The sequence below is a fragment of the Nanorana parkeri genome, unplaced genomic scaffold (genome assembly GCF_000935625.1).
Source record: "Nanorana parkeri isolate BGI_ZX_2015 unplaced genomic scaffold, ASM93562v1 scaffold626, whole genome shotgun sequence".
Lineage (NCBI taxonomy): Eukaryota > Metazoa > Chordata > Amphibia > Anura > Dicroglossidae > Nanorana > Nanorana parkeri.
In genome coordinates, this window is record NW_017306894.1 from 839,637 (window position 1) to 859,342 (window position 19,706).

The 19,706-nt window shown below is 43.1% G+C and overlaps 1 protein-coding gene across 1 annotated transcript in view; it reads left to right on the forward strand.

Moving 5' to 3' along the window:
• Positions 1-19,706, forward strand: part of SLC4A3 (solute carrier family 4 member 3) — a 32,817-nt gene that overhangs the window by 5,951 nt on the left and 7,160 nt on the right. Inside the window, exons 4-14 of the mRNA XM_018563037.1 lie at positions 1,007-1,142; positions 1,431-1,566; positions 3,197-3,290; positions 5,554-5,738; positions 9,718-9,948; positions 10,725-10,950; positions 13,766-13,914; positions 15,514-15,708; positions 18,305-18,490; positions 18,611-18,700; positions 19,080-19,246. Coding sequence (XP_018418539.1) covers positions 1,007-1,142; positions 1,431-1,566; positions 3,197-3,290; positions 5,554-5,738; positions 9,718-9,948; positions 10,725-10,950; positions 13,766-13,914; positions 15,514-15,708; positions 18,305-18,490; positions 18,611-18,700; positions 19,080-19,246 — 1,795 coding nt within the window. The remainder of the gene's footprint in view (positions 1-1,006; positions 1,143-1,430; positions 1,567-3,196; positions 3,291-5,553; positions 5,739-9,717; positions 9,949-10,724; positions 10,951-13,765; positions 13,915-15,513; positions 15,709-18,304; positions 18,491-18,610; positions 18,701-19,079; positions 19,247-19,706) is intronic.

The window sequence follows — 19,706 nt, forward strand, 5'->3', positions numbered from 1 at the left end:
GTTAAGTGTAGATGGAGGAATCTGTTGCACATTTTTGATCTGACCACAGAAAATCTGCGGATAATTGTAAGGTGTATGGCCAGCTTAAGGGCTGGTAAGCTGCAATAAATCAGAATTTGCCCACTCACAGTGTATATGTGGTCAAAACATCCTTCCCACTTCTCTCTACTCAATGAAGCACTGTAGGTGTAGCCCATGGCCTTTAGAAGTTCATTCAGTGATCCAAAGTCTGTAGTAGAGGGTATACATTGCATGGGAAGGGCGAGGGGGCAGTTGGACCTATATTATATAAAGTTATATAGTTATATAGTTATAAATTTTTCAAGGTTGCATGAATGCATTGCTCACATGTCATAATATACAGCAATGGTATAGTTTTTTTAGAAAAATGCCATCAACAAAAATCCATCATTAAGCACCAGTCAACGACCTTGCCTAGGCTGAGGTGATGTCATCAGTCTGCTGCAGGCAGGAGGAAGCATTTCCTCATTCTGCTCTCCCCCAGTGATTAGTCTGCTGCAGGCAGGAGGAAGCATTTCCTCATTCTGCTCTCCCCCAGTGATTAGTCTGCTGCAGGCAGGAGGAAGCATTTTCTTCAGTCTCCCCTCCCAGAGTGGTCAGGCTGCAACATTGTAACTTTGTAGCAAGTCACAACGTGAGAGGCTGCAGCAGGGTCTGATCCCTGTCAGACATTTGTAAATACAGGCAAGACCTGCACAGACACCAGGATTTATATGATCTCTGCGCTGGCATCTCAGTCCAGGAATTGGGTGCTGACCCTGGATGATAAATCGACTTTCTGGAGAGAAAAGAAGATGAAGGCATTGTCTGGGATAGAGCTGTGATCTCTGAGAGCGGTAATAAAAACCTGGAAGTGATACAATGACACATCACTTAGCATGCTGCACTTGAAAATATACTGTATATCTGATGCTAGGTCTACTATGAGCTGATGGCTTTCAAATATAGCTACAATCCCAAAAAATAAATATATTTTGTCTTACAGGAGCCATTCTTCTAGACTTGGATCAGACTACTATGCTGGGAATAGCTCAGATGATTGTGGACACAATGGTCGTTTCAGATCAGATCAGAGCCATAGATCGCTCCAATGTCCTGCGCTCTCTCCTGCTGAAGCACAGGTATTATGTACTATCCATCATTATCTTAAATAGCATGAATGGGCTAAATTAGGCTGAATGGTCGTTGACTTCTAAGTGCTTCATTGCATATTGGTATGTATCTCTGGCCAATAAGGACAATATTTTAGTTGAAGAGATATTTGTTGTGCTGTTTGTTGGAGGAGATAGAGTGGAAAAAAATCATGAGGCAAAGGATAAAGACGGCAGGAAAGGAGATCATCCCTTTTATGGAAAGAATGATTTGCTGAATTCTTTTGATATTCTTAACATATTTTCACTCTTTGCCAGCCACCCCAATGATGGAAGAGACTCCCATCATGCTAGGATTAGCACCACATCTGGACTAGGAAACAATGCACCAACCAATAGTCCTCAGGAAGAGAACAACGCCAACAATGCCCACACTGACCCAGACAACAAGCAGGTGAGGGACGACAGCAGATTGAGAACCGTCATCCAGATTTTTCCAGGTGTCTGAAGAGTTGTCCATAATACAACCAATCTGATTTAGGATGGTGTTCATGGAAGGTGATGGATCCCAAATTCATATAAGAACTTGTGGTGCAGAATAGAATATATTGAGTAGAGTACAGTGACTTTGGATAGGCAACTCTCCTACACAAAGTGGCCTTCAGAAGGCGCCTCCAGGGCCGGATTAAGAGCATCATGGGCCTGGTGCCGTCGGTTGGCCGGACAGGAAGCAGCAGAGGCGGCTGCTCACTCCTGGGGCCTCCACGCTGATCATAGACACGCTGGTGCCTTTGCTTGATTGTGTTCAGCCTGGCCAGCCCAGATTGCCATTGGACATACCAAAATGATCTGGGCTGGGTGGGCCTATTTTCAGTGGTGGGCCTGGAGCTAGCACTCCAGTAGCCCCTATGTTAATATGGCCCTGGGCGCCTCATATAAATACAAAGAAGTTTTGGAAGAGAAAGCGGGCCACACCAAAGGTTACAAGTCCAAAGTTGGATTCAAAATTCCCAAATCATTTGAAATTACAATTGGGTGTTATGAAGCAGGATCTCCAAAATGCTTAATAATATAACCTATTGTAGCACTCACCTCCGAAGGAGCCGCCAGAATAATCCGGGTCATCACTAGTTGTCTAGGGGTTTTGGTCTTCAGCTGCCCCATTAGCATCTAATCGCCCTCTTCTAGTGCCCACAAAGCTGATATCCACTCCAGTAGTACAATGCTGAATAACGTTTTACTATGAGTTGGCTCAGCTATAGCCCTAAACAGGAATGCTTGGTCTGCATGAGTGTTCCTGTTTAGATGGGGGGAAGTACAGATGATTCCGGGGCTGATTTATCTGGTGGTAGTCCGCAAATAGCAGTCAAAGTTCTTTTGAGCTGTTTGTAGTCAAGCACTAGGGAGCGACAAAACCATGCTTTAAGAGTCCAAAACAGTACTGTTGATTCCAAAATTATCAAAAAGTTGACAAGAAATAGCCGATGAGTTTTGGGGCTCAACAATCCCTCTTTACTGGGGTTTAAGAAATTCCCTGAACACGCTCAAAAGAACTCTAACTCAGGAGCCTGGGTTTGTGTATCCAATTAAAAAAGAAATGGTTAGTCAGTGGTTGTCATCAATAGACTTTGCAGCGGAACCCCGTGTTTGTGGGTAGCTGCCAATCCTGGGCCATCGGACAGAAACATAGGCACCTCACCAACCTCCTAGAAAACTGTATCCAGCGCCTTGCTCTCATCTTTGACCTGTCCAATTGTTTTGGTGGAGCGAGACATTGGGGACTGCATCACATGCGAGCCTCTCTTAAATGGGACCAGATTAGCAATGTTTGAAAATGTGTAGGAAAACAGATATGAGAGTTGGATTGGTTTTCCATTAAACTAGGGGTAGCCAAACTCTGAACCTCCAGCTGTGGTGAAACTACAAATCCCATGATGCATCTCTCTCTGGGAGTCATGTCTGTGGCTGTGAGAATCTTGCAATGCCTCATGGGATTTGTAGTCCCACCGCAGCTGGAGGGCCGGAGTTTGACTACCCCTGCATTAGACTGTCATCTTGTTCTTTGCTGTCGTGCCCTGATATAGAAAACACTAAACGGTCCAGAAGGTCATCGTCTAAAGCATTGGAAGCTGATGGAGAAGATCCCGGAGAATGCAGAGGCTACTGTCGTGCTTGTGGGTGAGTAGATCACATGATTCTCTCCGTTACATAGAAATAGACGATGTGCCATTCGTTTCGTTCCGAATCAAAATTTGCGCGCATTTTCTGAAATTTGGACATCCAAATTTCCAAATCCCAATGCATCCGAATGCATCCGAATCCGAATTTGCGGTTACGAATCTCGGATCCCGTCTGAATTTCGTTCAAAAAACGAAATTGAATCGGACATGTGACTTTTCTGGCCAATCAGATGTGTTTTTCGATTTAATGCATCTGAATGGGTCTGAATCTGAATTTTCGAATTTCATTTGGGAGCTCCCGAATGCCATTCGGGTCTGGGATCCTCAGGTTTAGTTTTATGTATATATGGGTCACAATGTTGCCGCTACGAATATTCATTCGTATTATAGAATACTACTTACATATACATTATACTAAAACTGATGCTCCAAGACCCAAATGGAGTCCGGATTTCCGAATAGCATTCGAGAGCTCTCAAATGCCATACGGGTCTGGAAGCCTCAGCTTTAATATGGCTTCAGAACCCGTATTGCTTTCTGGAGCTCCCGAATGCAGTTCGGAAATTTGAATGCCATTCGTGTCTAGGAGATTCAGCTTTAGTATTAATATTTGTATATGTTTTTTTCTGTGGTATTCGCAACGAATATTCGTAAACTCATCCGAAACTAACGACAATTCAGATTTCTTCCGAATCTGAAACCCGAACTGAATTGAATTTCGGATCCAAATCCTGACTACCAAAATAACTGAACAGAACCAAATTTTTTCCGCAACTTATATACAGTATATATATATAAGAAGAATATATGAATATATATATAGAAATAAAAAAAGAGCGATGTTCTAAACAAAGGTCAATAGAAGTAAAATGTACATAATAAGAAGAAAGAAAATACAAATTATAATAAACTTTGTTCTGAATTTTTATATAATTTTAGCACTAAAAACTAAAATCACTTTTACATTCTTTTCTGCCTTCTCTACCTGTGTCTTTAACATAAAACATTAAAGTGCATGTCAAATCTAACAATGAACTTCTCTTATTTGCTGCGAATTATACCATTGAGAGTGTTTTATTATGTCTATTTGATAAATGCAAATAAATACCTGTTGATTAACTCAATGATTCAGAGCTCTCCTGTGCACGCTTCTTGTGTTATCTCAAGGAGTCTAATTACCTCTCCCAGTTCTTATCTTGGACTACAGAACAATTAGACCCTTGTTCTATAGAAGAGGGCAGTGAGAAGAGTTCAGTAGTTTAGCAAAAGACAACTAGGCAGGGCTCACACCATTCAGTCCACAAAAATGTGTTGTTAGTTCAGTGCATTTCTGGGAGATCAACAGGTATTTTTCCGTACTCTCAGGGTCTTTAAAAGGATAATACAGGGAGAAATGTGCATGTATTGTAGAGATATCTTTTTATTTTGCCCTGACATACACTTTAAGCTCAGACTTTTTCCCACTACAACAGTCTGATTAGTAGGCCTTTTTAGCGATCTTATGTAGCTCAATGTACCGCAGCATGATGTGACCACCGTTGCAGCTTTCACATGATCATCACTGGAGGTTTATTACTAAACAAACCTTGCAGGCTGCAGCCGTCATGGTATTTTTTTTCTTTGTGCACTTGAGTTTGCAAAGAGAAAGACGTGTATAGATGTCACCAGCACACCGAAATCCTTTCAGGATCACAAAATGTTCTTTTATTGAAGATTTTTGTCATATAAATAAGCGCTTTCAGGGCCGAACAGGGTTCCTTCATCAGGCATTGACCTGATGAAGCCTGAAGCGCTTGTTTATATGGCAATCAATGAACATCTTGTGATCCTGAAAGTATTTTGGTGTGCTGGTGACACGTTTGCTGATTTTGGTGGCGCCATCCACCGTCACTATGAACACCCCCCCATTACACGGCACATTCGGTAAGGAGTGCGACAAGGAAGTTAAATACTGTCTGCAAAGAGAAAGAAATAAGTTTTATTAACTACAGACAGTACAGATGTGTATATGGATTTTTGTTAAAGGGTTCCGGTTGTGCTCCAAGGGGGGTGTGGACTAGAAAGGGGCAGGGAGGCGAGCCTGGAACTGGGCTTTAAGGGGTTCATTTAAAAAAAGTTCCGCCTTAGTGTCTAAAAGTAATTCTGGCCAACCACAGTCATGAATGAGGCAGCTCTTTGGCGACTGAATGGATCCTTGTATTGGTGATCATAGATACAGTCCAGGTTTATGAAAGTTTAATATTGTCTACTTTAAACTGCAGGTTGCGTGGAGTTCCTGGCTAGCCCCGCCACGGCCTTCGTGCGCCTCAATGAGGCTGTCCTGCTGGAGTCAGTCCTGGAGGTTCCCATTCCTGTCCGATTCCTCTTTGTCTTGCTCGGTCCCACCCAATCTAACATGGATTACCATGAGATCGGACGCTCCATCTCCACCCTCATGTCAGACAAGGTCAGCTCTTCCTGCTCTGGTTATGTATATTATCATGTGTGTAGACCCAAAAACCCATAAACATTTTTGTCCATCCTCCATTTAAGCCACAGTTCTGTAAACAAACATGGAAGTGGTTGTGCATATGAATAGATATGAAGGAAACCCTCCTGACCTTGGGAGGAACCTTGATTGAGAATGGCTGCTCCACTGCAGCTGGAATGCCCATCCATATTCTTCCAGTGTGCTGAGTTTGCATTGACCTACTTTGTAAGCTATATGAGATATGCTGTTTTGTATTTATAGTACATGCATTTTCATCCATAGGTACTACTCTGTCACCTATTTATGTCTATTTATGTCTATTTATGAACAATTCGTAGAGCCATTCTCACTGTGAATCTCTGCGAACATGCGTTCTGCACGAATGGAGGCAAAATTGAAGGTTCTTAGTTAGAGATGCACCGATACCAATACTAATATCTGTATCGGTGCCGAACGTTGGCTCTATGATGCATGTGACGCATCAATAAAAGTGTTTATTCTTTTTGCACATTACAATGGTGACTTCTATAATTGACCCCCTCCAATGGTGTCACCCGGTGCGGGCCGCACCCCCTAGTGACGCCACTGGGTAGTTCTCCTTTAAGGTTATATGTGTACTTGCAATGAGTTAAGGGGATCAGCACAGCACAGTTACCCCATTGCCCAACACTTCGAAGGAATCAGAACTTGCATACATAATGACCAAATATATCTGTCTCCTGTGTACATACATAGTTACAAACTAATTAGGGTGTTTGCATAATTACACACAATCAGGGCCGGATTTACTCTCTCTGCTGCCCCAAGGCCAGGCTTCTCAATGCGCCCCCCCAACCCAAATTGCAGACCTGCAAGGATCACCGAGATCACTTGTACAAAACAAGCAGCGGCTTCCCTCTGTATATTTAGCTCTGCTTTCCCAAAGCAGGGCTAGATGTAGAAATTAACTACCTGCCCGGCACCCGGAACTGCATGTCCCGTGCATCGGGAGATAGGAATTCCACGCCCCAGCCGGGCCTTGGTTGGCCTTGTGGGAAATCTGGCCTGCACACAATAGTAAGATTATTTACATCTAGCTGACCAATTTCATAGCTAAAAACTTCAATTGCATTTCCCTTTAACGCTTCTTTTTACAGTCATTTCCCTATTTTCTGTTACACTTCTGAAATATCCTACAAATGATATAGTTACTGAGCTGAATAACTTCACTGTGATGATCGGTATCAGAAAGAATACTTCCCTTCAATATAATGATCTCTCTCACTGACTATAATATTATTTTACTGAATGCAGAGGGAGCTTTAGAGAGCTACAAATCATCAGCCAGAACATTGGAATGACTCCTTCTGCATTAAGTGATCACACAGACTTCTTACAATAAATGTAATTTTATATTATTACCGGACTGACTGGATGGCAGAAGGTGAATGGGACTAAATGGGGGGGATCAGGTCCTGAGATACCAGGAGGATTATAGGAGATCTGTAACATAATGCCTATTATAAGAGCGCAGTGACACCATGTGATCATCGCTCCCGTCTGGCATTTATTTTCTTCCATTTAATTGGTTTAATTACAGTTATTTTACCAGCACAGGAAATATTTAGTAATTATTAGGTGATTATAAGGCTCCGGTGACAGATATAGTACTGTGGGAATGAGCTCGGTAATGGTTACCATATTGTGATGGGGTTCCAGAAAAAGCTCCTCGCGTCGGTTTCCCTGAGCTCGTGGATCATTTTGTTAATTTATATATCGCCAACAAATTCAGTGGCGAGGTCTAGTGAACAAATACAGCAAGTTCAGTTGCCTTGACTTATTTTTTACAGATATACTATGACCTGGATGAATGAGAACCTGCACAGACAACTAGTGAACACATAACCTTTTGCATAGGTCATAGGGAAATACAGTGTAATATTGCAGCAGTAGTAGAATCTTGTGCCGTGGTAATCATCCATTTATGAAGAAGGTTTGGAGTTTTAAGTCATACCCTTTACCTGGCTCAATTCAGTAATTAAAGATGCAAGCTGTTGGGATTCCTTAGATCCCTTCTTCAGGCTTTATTCATTTCCCCAGTTGTATAAATCAGGGGTCGGCTACCTTAGCACTCCAGCTGTTGTGGAACTACAAGTCCCGTGAGGCATTGCAAAACTCTAACGGCCGCAGCCATGCCTTACAGAAGCAGAGGCATAATGGAATTAGTAGTTTCACCTCAGCTGGAGCGCCGAGGTTGCCTGCTGCTTGTATAAAGCCTTAAAGTGCAACTAAAGCCAAAACTTTTTTAATAGTTGTGGATAGAGTGGAGAGGGATTAGGAGACTTGTCAGGTTTTTTTTAGGTATGTTGTATGAATAGGAAAACGTAACAAACATATGGAGGGTCGGGGTTTCTCAGAATTGACTGCAAAAGTGGAAATTCACTTTAAGTTAGCCAAGAATAGTTATCGTTTAAACTCCATACTTTCTGCAGTCTAACATCTCTAACACAATCAGGAGACAAACACACCCACTAGGGTCAATGTTGTGTGGAAGCTGATTAACCCAAAATATGCTTTTGGGTGTTAAGTAGGCATGAGGTTCAGGCAGGCTACTGCCATGGGTTGAGGGAAAACCTGTGGGTTTGAGATGTGTGGTTACAGCAGATTTATGTCTAGATCCACCTGGGAGATTTTTTTTAAATCCATAATGCACTTCATGGCCTTTGAGCTATGGCCAGCTAGTTTATAATGGGCCAATAAGGTTATTTTTTTTTGATACGCCAGCTCTCTTACTATAAAACAGGGGGCACGGAGACGCCACCATGTCAGTGACTATGGTCAGTTAGGAAAGTGCGCTTTAATTCTGATTGCTAGCTATTTGGGCAGTCAGAGACCAACCCCCCCCCCCCCCCCCCACCATATCAGGACACACGCCCTCCAATATTGGGAGGGCTACCTTGCAAGGGAGGTGGCAATGTCTCCCAGTGCATTATGGTTTTAAAAAATATGCAAAATCTTGAGGTACCCAGTCTAAATTGTTTAGAACGTAAATGTAAAAAAACCCGACGTGTTGGCTCCCAAACATCTCTTATCCTAGATAGGGCTTTGATAGAGATTTTAAGGAAGGATCAATGCAAAAAAAAACCAAAAATTGGGTTGCCCCTTTGCATCAGAGTCCCCCTTCATATCAGAGCCCTGCCCTTTCACATTGGAGTCCCCCATTTCACATCAGAGTCCACTTTAACATTGAGGGCCCCCACCTTTCACATCTTCCATCAAGCCCCCATCTCACATTAGGATCCCCCCTTTACATCAGCGTCCTTCATTTCACATCATAGTGCCCCTCTACATTAAGAAAGTAAAGATGGGGCACGGGCACCCCAAATAGTGAATAGTGCGTCTTTTATTGACCTAAATGCAGCATATCACATAAATGCAACCTTTTGGGGTCACGCAGGATCATGCCATGTCTTGCTTGAAGAAGGGGATTCTGCGTGACCCAGAAAAGCTGCATCTATGTGATATGCTGCATTTACGTCACTAAAAGACGCATTATTCAGTATTTGGAGTGCCCGTGCCCCATCTTTACTTTGTGATTACAACGGCGCCATCCTTGGTCACCGCAGCACCCACCAGTTGTTTTGGACTAAGTAGTCAGGAATGTGATGGGGTCATGGGTTACTCCTTTACGTTGAGGCCCCCCCCCCTTTCACACCCCCCGTCAAGTCCCTCGCCTCACACTAGGAGCCTCCCTTCACATCAAAGCCCCCTTTCATATCAGACGCTTGCACCATGGAGATGCAAGACACTGTACACAAAATTTGAGGCACCCTTGAAGAAGCCAGAAGGCATCCTGGTTGAGAAAGGCTGGTCCATCTAATATATAATCCCATCAACGTCATCATGGGTTGTCATAACCTCTATGAAGCATTAATTCTGCAATAATAATGATGACGGTTCTTCCTCCTTCTTCCAGGTCTTCCATGAAGCTGCATACATGGCAGCAGAACGTCAAGACCTCCTGAATTCCATTAATGAGTTTCTGGATTGTAGTATGGTGCTCCCTCCATGCGAGGTTCAGGGGAAGGATCTGCTGCGCACTATTGCCACCTTCCAGAAAGACTTACTGAGGAAGAGAAGGGAACGCGATCAGCGACGCTCCGCACGGGAGAACACCACTCCCAAAGTAAAAGGTCAGCCCTTCTGTGTGTTTGGCAATTTTTATTTAGAGTTCAGTTTACCAGTCAAACATATCCTCCAGTATTTTTCAAAATGGCACCTTACACATGATTACACATAGTACATGGCTAGCCCTTCATCTATATTCTGTATAATTGCTGGAAAGAAGGACTGTCTGTGTTACCCATGACAGCAAGATTACAATGTAGTCAGGGGCGTAACTAGTTACATAGTTACATAGTTACATAGTATTTGAGGTTGAATAAAGACATTAGTCCATCAAGTCCAGATCCGCCTCTGTGGTCGCCGGGCCCTGCCTCCTCTTCCTTCCCCGTGCCCCGCCTCCTCTTCTATCGACGGGCCCCGCCTGCTCTTAGGTCATTGGCCAGTGATGTAAGAGGAGGCGGGGTTGCTCTTAAGCGGGCCCCGCCTCCTTCACTGCGAACGCCGGTGTAACCGGCCTCTTCTGCCGCAGCTGCTGGCTGTTACTGACACAGCTCCGCAGCGGCTGTGAGGGGAAACGCGCCGCGGCCGCTGCACGCATCACTGACAGGTTGACAGTGATCTTCACAGCCGCTGCTGAGCTGCGTCAGTGACAGCCAGCACCCTTAGATGCCATAGCGACCCAGGCGGCCCACACGGCATCCGAGGGATGTCCTGACCGGGCCCCCCCCTTGTGCCCGGGCCCCATAGCGGCCGCCTGGGTCGCTATGGTGATTGTTACGCCACTGAATGTAGTAGTTGGCTGAGTTTCATCATCAAGACACTTCATTTATGGTGTTGTCTTTTTTTGCAGACAAGGAGGCAAATGTGATGAAGCCAGAAGAGGATGACGATGATCAGGAAAGTGAATTAGACCCTCTGGAACGCTCAGGGTTTTTGTTTGGGGGCCTGGTGCATGATATCCGGCGGCGGTATGTGAAGTACTGGAGCGACATCAAGGACGGTCTCAACAGCCAGTGTCTGGCGGCGGCGCTCTTTATCTACTTTGCTGCTCTGTCTCCGGCCATTACCTTTGGAGGTCTTCTAGGTACATACACGAGACCTGAAGATACATGCTGCATGGATGTACCCAGAATGCTTGATTTAACACCCAACTCCACCCAAAATACTTCTCTTTGGATATAGAGTGATGGAGGGGGAAGGCTAGAACCTCCGTATGGTTTTAGATACTGCCTGTGTCTCTGTTAAAGTATATGTAGACCCAATCATAAATATTTCATAGAAGCTTTATTGTATTAATCACATTTCAAAGTCATTTTAAATCTGCAGCTTTCATATAAAAACCTGGTGATCCTGACCATGGAGGTCCCTGTTGAGGCACTTCCTGTTATAGGGTGACAACGCTCTGTCCCTGTCTCCCAATTGTGCTCCTGCGCTGTCACAAGGATTTCAGGAAGACTAGAATTGGCCATTTTACCACACCTTATGCAGGTATGGCCTGCACTTACCACCACCAAGAAACCCACCCTGAGAAATGCCATGCAGCCATCATGCTTATGTTGGCACCAAAAAGAGGTCAAATCCTGCTTACATATCCAACCATTCTCTAATGTCCATGACCAGCTCCATGACCACCAGCATGCATATGTAAAACAGAGCAAAACACTAACTGGATCACATTAAAGGGCTCATGTATAAACCTTCCTTCCTACGCTCATCAGCCCCATCCAGTGGTGGTAATGCCATACAAATGGCATTCACCCAGCTTTATGCTGAGCAAAAGGTTTATACATGAGCCCCTTAGTATGCTAAAGCACATTGTATCATAAATCATTTTTTCACAAAATAACATTTTAATCTTTTTTATTATTATTTTTTCCATCTCTGTGCTCCAGCCTATTTTTACCACTTCCTGTCTACATGCACTCGCTCCATCGTCAGCTGCACAACATTGCCCTGGACTGGCTTTCTGATAGTGATAACAATGGACCATACCTATCTAATGTGTGTCAGCATGGCCGCTTGAAGTCTTCACCAGGGGCGCATGTGACATGTGACAACACAAGGGCACAATTGGGAGACCGTTGTCAGCCCATAAGAGGAAGTGTAAAGGTGCCCATACACTGCACGATTATCGTACGATAATCGTATGCGATCGGTTTTTCGTACGATAATCGAGCAGTGTGAACGGAGACGTGCGACCGTTTCTACTGTACGGTCGCACGTCTTCTGTCGAACCAGCATGTTCGAAAACCAGCCGGGAATCGTACGATTCTCGGCTGGTTAGAACGGTGCTCGGAAGACAAATGCCGAGCGGGCCGGTGTGCGCACGCGCACACTGCCCGTTCAGCATTGCGGTCATCGGAAGCCCGCCCCTCAGGGGGGCGGGCTTGCGATGATCGAGAGTGCGATCTGCCTGTCCAAGATAGGCAGATCGTACGTTTTTTTAATCCCTGTACAACCATCGCAAGACTAAAGTCTTGCGATGGTTGTAGAGTGTAGGTCCACCTTTAGATAGAAAGAAACTGCGCTAGGAATCAAATAACACTCTAAGAGCAGCTGTGCTTAATTGGTGAGTACACCCAAAATAGGAAAAAAGAAAATAGCACTGCGCTTCAAACTCGAAAATTATATTCCTAAAATGTGAAAAAAATAGTATAAAATGTGAAATTGTAACAAAGGAATATGCAAATTTGTGTCATACACAACACCTGTGTTGCACAATGCCTGTGCTGATGATAGTAAAAAACAAAACAAAAAAAAAACCCCCAAAAAAACAAACCGTGCTAGTACATCTCATAAAATGTGTACATATAGAAAATCCTGTGTTGAATCTCACAAGTGATGTATAACTCCCTCTTAATCTACATAACCATGTGTGAAGTTCATTACTTCTGGATACAATAAAGTCCTTCTATGTGAGGATATATCTTCCTGCTTTTATAGTCAACACCAACGTCCGTGAATGCAAAAACAATTAGTGAATCAGTGCTCTCCAGTCTCCACCGTGCTCAAAGATAAGATCTGGCCGCACTCACCGACTCCTATTGCTCACCATATTTCAGATGAACAATTAGCGCTTTGCTGATATATATAGAAACAAATCCTCTCCTTTGTTTTTAATCCGACAATAAATTGGGGTAGATTCCTCCCAACTCTGGCTTATCTTTCCAAAATCGTGTAAAACTATTCCTCCATCTTCCACCTTCTCTTGTGCTCAGAGAGAGAAAAAAAAAGGCTTCCCATAGTGTAGTATGTCAGAATAAATTTATTTAAAACGATTAAAATGCACTTACAATTAAAATAAGGCAATTGCGTATGGATTGTGTCCACTGGAGCTCCTGTCTCTATGATCGCAGCAGACCGTCGCCTCAGAGGAAGTCAATAGTGACGAAATGCATCAGGTGGGCGGATCTATGCGAGCATTACGATCATGTATCCAGAAGTAATGGACTTCACACATGGTTATGTAGATTAAGAGGGAGTTATACATCACTTGTGAGATTCAACACAGGATTTTCTATATGTACACATTTTATGAGATGTACTAGCATGTTTTTTTTTTACTATTGTGCAACACAGGTGTTGTGTATGACACAAATTTCCATAAGAGGAAGTGCATGAACAAGGAAGAATGACTTCTGAACTACCATTAACATGTTCAAGTTTTTATGATTTTTTTATTGATTGGGTTTAGCTCTGGTGCTTCTATTGTACTATCGTGGCCAATGTCATAACATCACTGCAGCCACCCAGTGACTCCATATCATTGTACAGACAAGAACAGCTGCTTACGTCACAAGCGGGACCTCAGGAGGAATACTTTGTCATTGTAGTTAGACCTCCTTACTGTCTTTTACAGCAGATATCAATGAGATCATAACCTTTCTTGGCATTCATAGGGGAGAAGACACAAGGACTGATGGGGGTGTCGGAGTTGATAGTCTCTACCTCGGTGCTGGGTGTCCTCTTCTCTCTCCTCGCTGCTCAGCCTCTGCTCATCATCGGATTTTCCGGCCCACTTCTTGTCTTCGAAGAGGCGTTTTTTAAGGTGTGATGAAACATGCTCCTCAATTAATGCCAATAATGTGTTTAATGGTATAAATGTAGCAAATATTTTTTTTTACAATCTCAAGGATGGAACCTTGTTTTATCATTTTGGGAGGCAGAGTGATAGAAGAGCTAGGGTACGAGAGAAGGTCCAAAGGTTTGGTGACCTTTGCAGTCAAATAAGTTTATCCAAGATGTCTCCATGTCATTGACATCAAGCTAAATTAAGGTTGTAGATTCCACAATATTTCTCTGACAGCTGTTTTTTTTGTTAGTCTATGGCTGGTGGTGGCTCACCTTTCTGACTCAACTTTGCTTCGTTGCCTGGTTTCAGGTCCCATTTTAAAGAGTCAAGCAAGTGACAAAGACCTCAAATTTTGCTAAATGTCATTCTTGAAAGCCCTAGAAAATTCCCGGTGAAGAGCTGCTCTCTATTGTTTCTTCCTCCATTCCTTGCTTCACTTTGAACACCATATTGTCCTGTTCGAAAGTGTGGCAAATACACCGAATACACTCGGCTGACTGATGGCAGCCGAGTGAATACCGGAGCCAAAGTAAAGTGAGCTGAACGCCGTTCGGCTATTCACTTCAGCCTTGTATGGCTGATTTCAGCCATACATCGGCTAAAATCAGCCGTACATTGGCTGCCTTCAGATAGTTTAAGTGCAGAAGGAGTTAGACTTAGCTGATCCAACATAAAAAAAAATATTTTAAAGAAAAAAAAATACCACGACGCATGCCAACCCGACCGCACGTGACGAACTCCCGCCGCATAATGTGAAATCTGACAGATAGCGGCAAAATAAAAGCAATTGGGTGGTGCTAGCAATGACATCACTGCTAGCTTCGCCCAACTGTTTCCTATTGGCCGGCACCTGCCAGAGTTTCCTAGCATGTCCTGGCCAATAAATAACAACCGGGCGGAGCTGGCCATGACGTCACGGGCGGCTCTGCCCAGTTGTTTAATGACAGATCAGCAACCCCTGGTCATTTGGGGACGTTGATCTGTCATTACAACTGGGCAGAGCGAGCCTTGAGATTAAGGATGGCTGCGCCCAGCTGTCATTTGCATGCAAAAAGGCCCTTCGGCGGACCTTTCTCCACACTTCGCTTGTCACTACGGCTTAGCCGAGCCAAAGCATATGCGTTTGGCTCGACTGCCTTCGGCTGCTGTACGGGCTATTGTGAACAACCTGTACAGTAGCCCTTTGGTTCGACTGAACCGAAGGGCTCAGGCGGCCGAAGTGAGCCGAAGGATCAGCCGAAGCTACGGCTGGATCCTTCGGCTCCATAGTGAATAACCCTCTAAATTATTTAAACATTTGGACCTTCCTTCGTACCTATATCAGAAGTTTAAAATATTTAACTTGCTGTGTCATTGGAACATTGAAACATACAAGTTAGAACAGTGTTGGTAACCTTGGCTGTTTGAAGATCTTGTTAGATGTGTATCTGTGTAAATATTTCTGATGGAGACGCCGTATTCTTTGTATAGAAAGTTTCATTGGAATTAATATTATATGTGTTGTATATTCTTAGAAGTTGGGGCAAACCTCCAGCCCTCCATCTAGATGTCTAACTTGTGTTCTCTCTGTACCAGTTCTGCCAGGTGCAGGACATTGAGTACCTGACCGGCAGGGTTTGGATAGGCTTCTGGCTGGTCTTGTTTGTCCTAGTTATGGTGGCCGCCGAGGGGAGCTTCTTGGTGCGTTACATCTCACCGTTCACCCAGGAGATCTTTGCCTTCCTCATTTCCCTCATCTTCATCAACGAGACCTTCTACAAGCTGTATAGAGTAAGCATTCAGAATTCTTTCCTTCTGGAATAGATGTAATTTTGTATCAAGTGAAAAAATGTCTGCCTGAGTATCTGCTTGTATCTGCCTGACCTCATACTCTGAGGCTGAGTTACAAAAGCAGTTGAGAATATTCTCTCACAAAATTATTAAAATTCACTTCAGGTATCCAGTTATGTGCTGGAGATTTTTCTGAGTAAGTGAATATTCTTAAAGGAGTTGTAAAGATAATGCAATCAAAATGAAAAAAATCCCTTTTATGTAGTGAGTGCTCCGTTTATCTGCCCATCACTTCCAACAACTTCCTGGATTCCCAGTGTGCTTTGCATCTCTTTCTCTGCTGCTTGTGAGGCAATCTTAATTTTTCAAGACTACATATCCCATCATGCATTTCTTCCAACAAGCAATGGTAATATTACATTGCTCAGATGTTGAGTTTCTGTGGTTTTTAGGAGTGGTTATTAGTAGACATGAAACCCCCACACAAAAAAAGTGTTTAGTTTCGGATCGTTTTGAGTCGTTATTCAGATTTCATATCCGTCCAAATTTTTGTTTGTGGAAGGATCCACAACAGGAAGTCACATGATCGTGCCTGTAATGCAACCTCCAACAGCAAAAAAAAACCCTGATTGCTCAAAGAACAGTCACATGTCCGATTTAGTTTCATTTTGAACTAAATTCGGACAGATCCGAATTTTCATTAAAGGAACATTCAGATTGATTCACATTCGGACACATTTGAATTCAGAAATTCTGATGCATCCAAATGTCCAAATTTAATGAAATTCATACGAATATCCATTCAGAACGAAACAAAATTCACATGTCTAGTTATCTGGAGTGGGATACAACTTATGAAAATTCAGTATAGAAATACAGATTTCTTTTTAGTTTTGGAACGTAGATACCCATTAACTCCTTTAGTAAATCAGCCTCCCTGTCTCCAAACTTCTAAAGGGTTTATTCACAAAAGGGTGAAGAGTTTGGAGAATGCAGGAGAAGGGAACAATCTCGGACAACATAGCTGGACTGGACAGTGAGCTGAATTGGAGAATTTTTCTAAATCAGCTATGTTGTCCGAGATTGTTCCCTTCTCCTGACTTCTCCAAACCCTTCACCCTTTTGTGAATAACCCTGTTATGTGCAGTGTTTGAGCTCCAGCAGTTGACAAGCAGCAATTGCCAAACTTCAGGTGACTTCTGAACAGGCCCGGCGCTAGCGCAAGGCAAGTAAGGCGTGCGCCTTACGGCGCTGCAGGTGAGGGCGGAAAAAACAGGGCATTTTGACAAGTACTTGTCAAAATGCCCCGATGTTTGCGCTCTGTTTTTAGGTTATAATTGTCAGGTTTTTCAGAAGATTTATCCAGACTTCCTCTTGAGTTTACTGGTACCACATGAGCCAAGAAACGAGAACCCAGACTGCACCTTTTTAAGGAGTGGATAAGGGTCAGAACTTTTTCCCTTTTCTTTTCCAGTTCCTCTTATATTTTTTCAATCTCTCTAGATTATTTACTATTCTTTTCTATCCAAGCGCTTCATTCATTATTCCTCATTCTCCTCTCCTTTGACTCTCTTTCCAGCTAATACATTTCCCCTTTAACCCAACCCAACATATCTCGCCACTTTACACAGCTTCATCATGGGTTAAATGTTGCTCAAATGTGACAGTGGGGCAACCAACACACGACACACATTATCATAATGGCTGAAAATGTAATAGAAAGAGATACCAAGGAGAGGAGAATGAGGAATAATGAAAAAAGAACTTGGATGGAAAAGACTAGTATAGATCTAAATGCAATTGAAAAAGTATAAGAGGAACTGGAAAAGAGAAGGGAAAAAGAGAACATTAATGAGGAGATCTAAAAATATCAGAGGAACTGTAAAAGAAAAAAGTGAAAAGGGAACCTTAATATGCAGCTAAATGGTGTCGCTTTCTAAATTGATACGAGGAACTATATATAATTAAACACACAATGAGGCACAAGAAACTTTATTCTTTTTATTGAATTAAAAATAAAAGTTAGGTTTTAAAAAACCCTGATGGGGTAGACATACAAATTTGCCATGTATGTCACATTCCTAAGAAGTAACTGTGACCACAGAATAAATACTATTATTGGAATATAACTCTCTTGAAATGACAAGTTGTTATTGCTTTCATTGTAGACACAGCAGCCTACTTTAGGGTTGCCACCTTTTCTTCCATTGATACCCGAATACTCTAGCGATGCAAGGAAATTTTTTGGGGAGAATGAGTCACTGCTTATGTGTATGCAAATAGCGCCACCCGTTCTTATGTAAATATCACAGTGAAGACTATTTTCCGTGGGGGGCCAGTAGCCCCTATCTTAATCTTGGTCACCCCTGTCTGCCTGACATCTTCTGTCCGGGTTTCAGCTGCCATGAAACCCGGATGCAACATTCAAAACCCGGACTGTCCGGCTGAATCCCTAGCAACCCTAGCCTACTTCCTGTAGCAGTTAGCGGTATCACATCTTAATGAATATGGGGGAACATTTGATATTGTCCACACACATTTCTGCTGAAAAAGGTCAGGAAATGTTCATGCTGAGAGTTGACTTTTGTTGCCCTAGGTGTTTGCAGACCACCCATTGCTCAGGTCGTACCCTTCCGGTGGTTCTGGAGGTCGAGCATCAGCCGCCCTGGGCCCCCGGATGCAGCCCAACACTGCTTTACTCTCCCTTATCCTGATGTCAGGAACTTTCCTCATTGCCTTTTTCTTGCGCAAATTCAAGAACAGCCGGTTCCTGGGAGGAAAGGTGAGATGGAGGGGCAGTGACTGCTCAGCATACAGGTCCTCTTAATGTCTTACCTGTTAGATGGCACTCTCTCTCTCTTTCTCTCACACACACACTCTCTCTCTTTCTTTCTTTGTCCAGGCCCGACGAGTGATTGGAGATTTTGGGATTCCGATATCTATTCTAGTTATGGTCCTAATTGATTACGCAATAACTGACACCTACACGCAGGTATGTTCTCATAAACCTTTAACATGAATCTTCATTTCTATAGCCAAGAAAATGAAAAAACGATTTATTTTTAGAATTTATCCTCCTGTGATTTATAGGAAGGGCTGAAATTTGAGGTTTCCATGAGCTGTGCTCTGCATAAGGGGCAGTTAAAATTGACTTTGGCCTAATTACAGCAGCATTCAGTTGGGATCTATTTATGAAAATTGTAGCAAAGCAATGGGGAGTTGTCACCTAAAGCAGACGACCAGATTTAGATTATTACAATTTAGAGAATTGAAGTTAAATCCTGATTGGTTGATGTGGATGACACCACTGTGTTTGCATCTCTTCTTTTGAACTGTAAAGCAGAAAACTCCTTTCCTTTTTCTTGTTCTAGAAGTTGAATGTTCCTTCAGGCCTGTCCGTCACCTCTCCTGGGAAACGTGGGTGGTTTATTCACCCCATGGGGACATCCAGTCCGTTTCCTCTCTGGATGATGTTTGCTTCGGCTATCCCAGCTCTTCTGGTGTTCATTCTCATGTTCATGGAGACTCAAATCACTACGTGAGTAGGACGATACTCAAAGCAATGAAAGCTTTTTTTATTCAACAAGCCTCAGATATAGCCGAAGTTTCTGGGCATTGCAGGGTTCCTTCTTAAGACAACACAGTGACCACTATGTGCCCTTGAGGAAGGGACACTGCGAGACCTGAAATGTTGGCTGTATTTGACTTGCGTGGCATTTTATTATTAAATATGTGAGATACTTCAGTGGATTGCTGGTGACTTTCCATTCTTTTACTGCGGTTTTGCTCAGTTGCATCTGTTTTGGTGACTACCAGCACCTTCCTTCTACATTGATCATAATACTGCAGCTCAGATCTGTATTACAGCATGCTACATATGACCTAATAATGGTGTTACTATTAGTACTGCACCCAATACTACTGCTGCTGATAATAACTAAAATAACAATGGTATTGGTTCCACACAAGCTAAAAATGTTCTATGAATTTCGGACCCA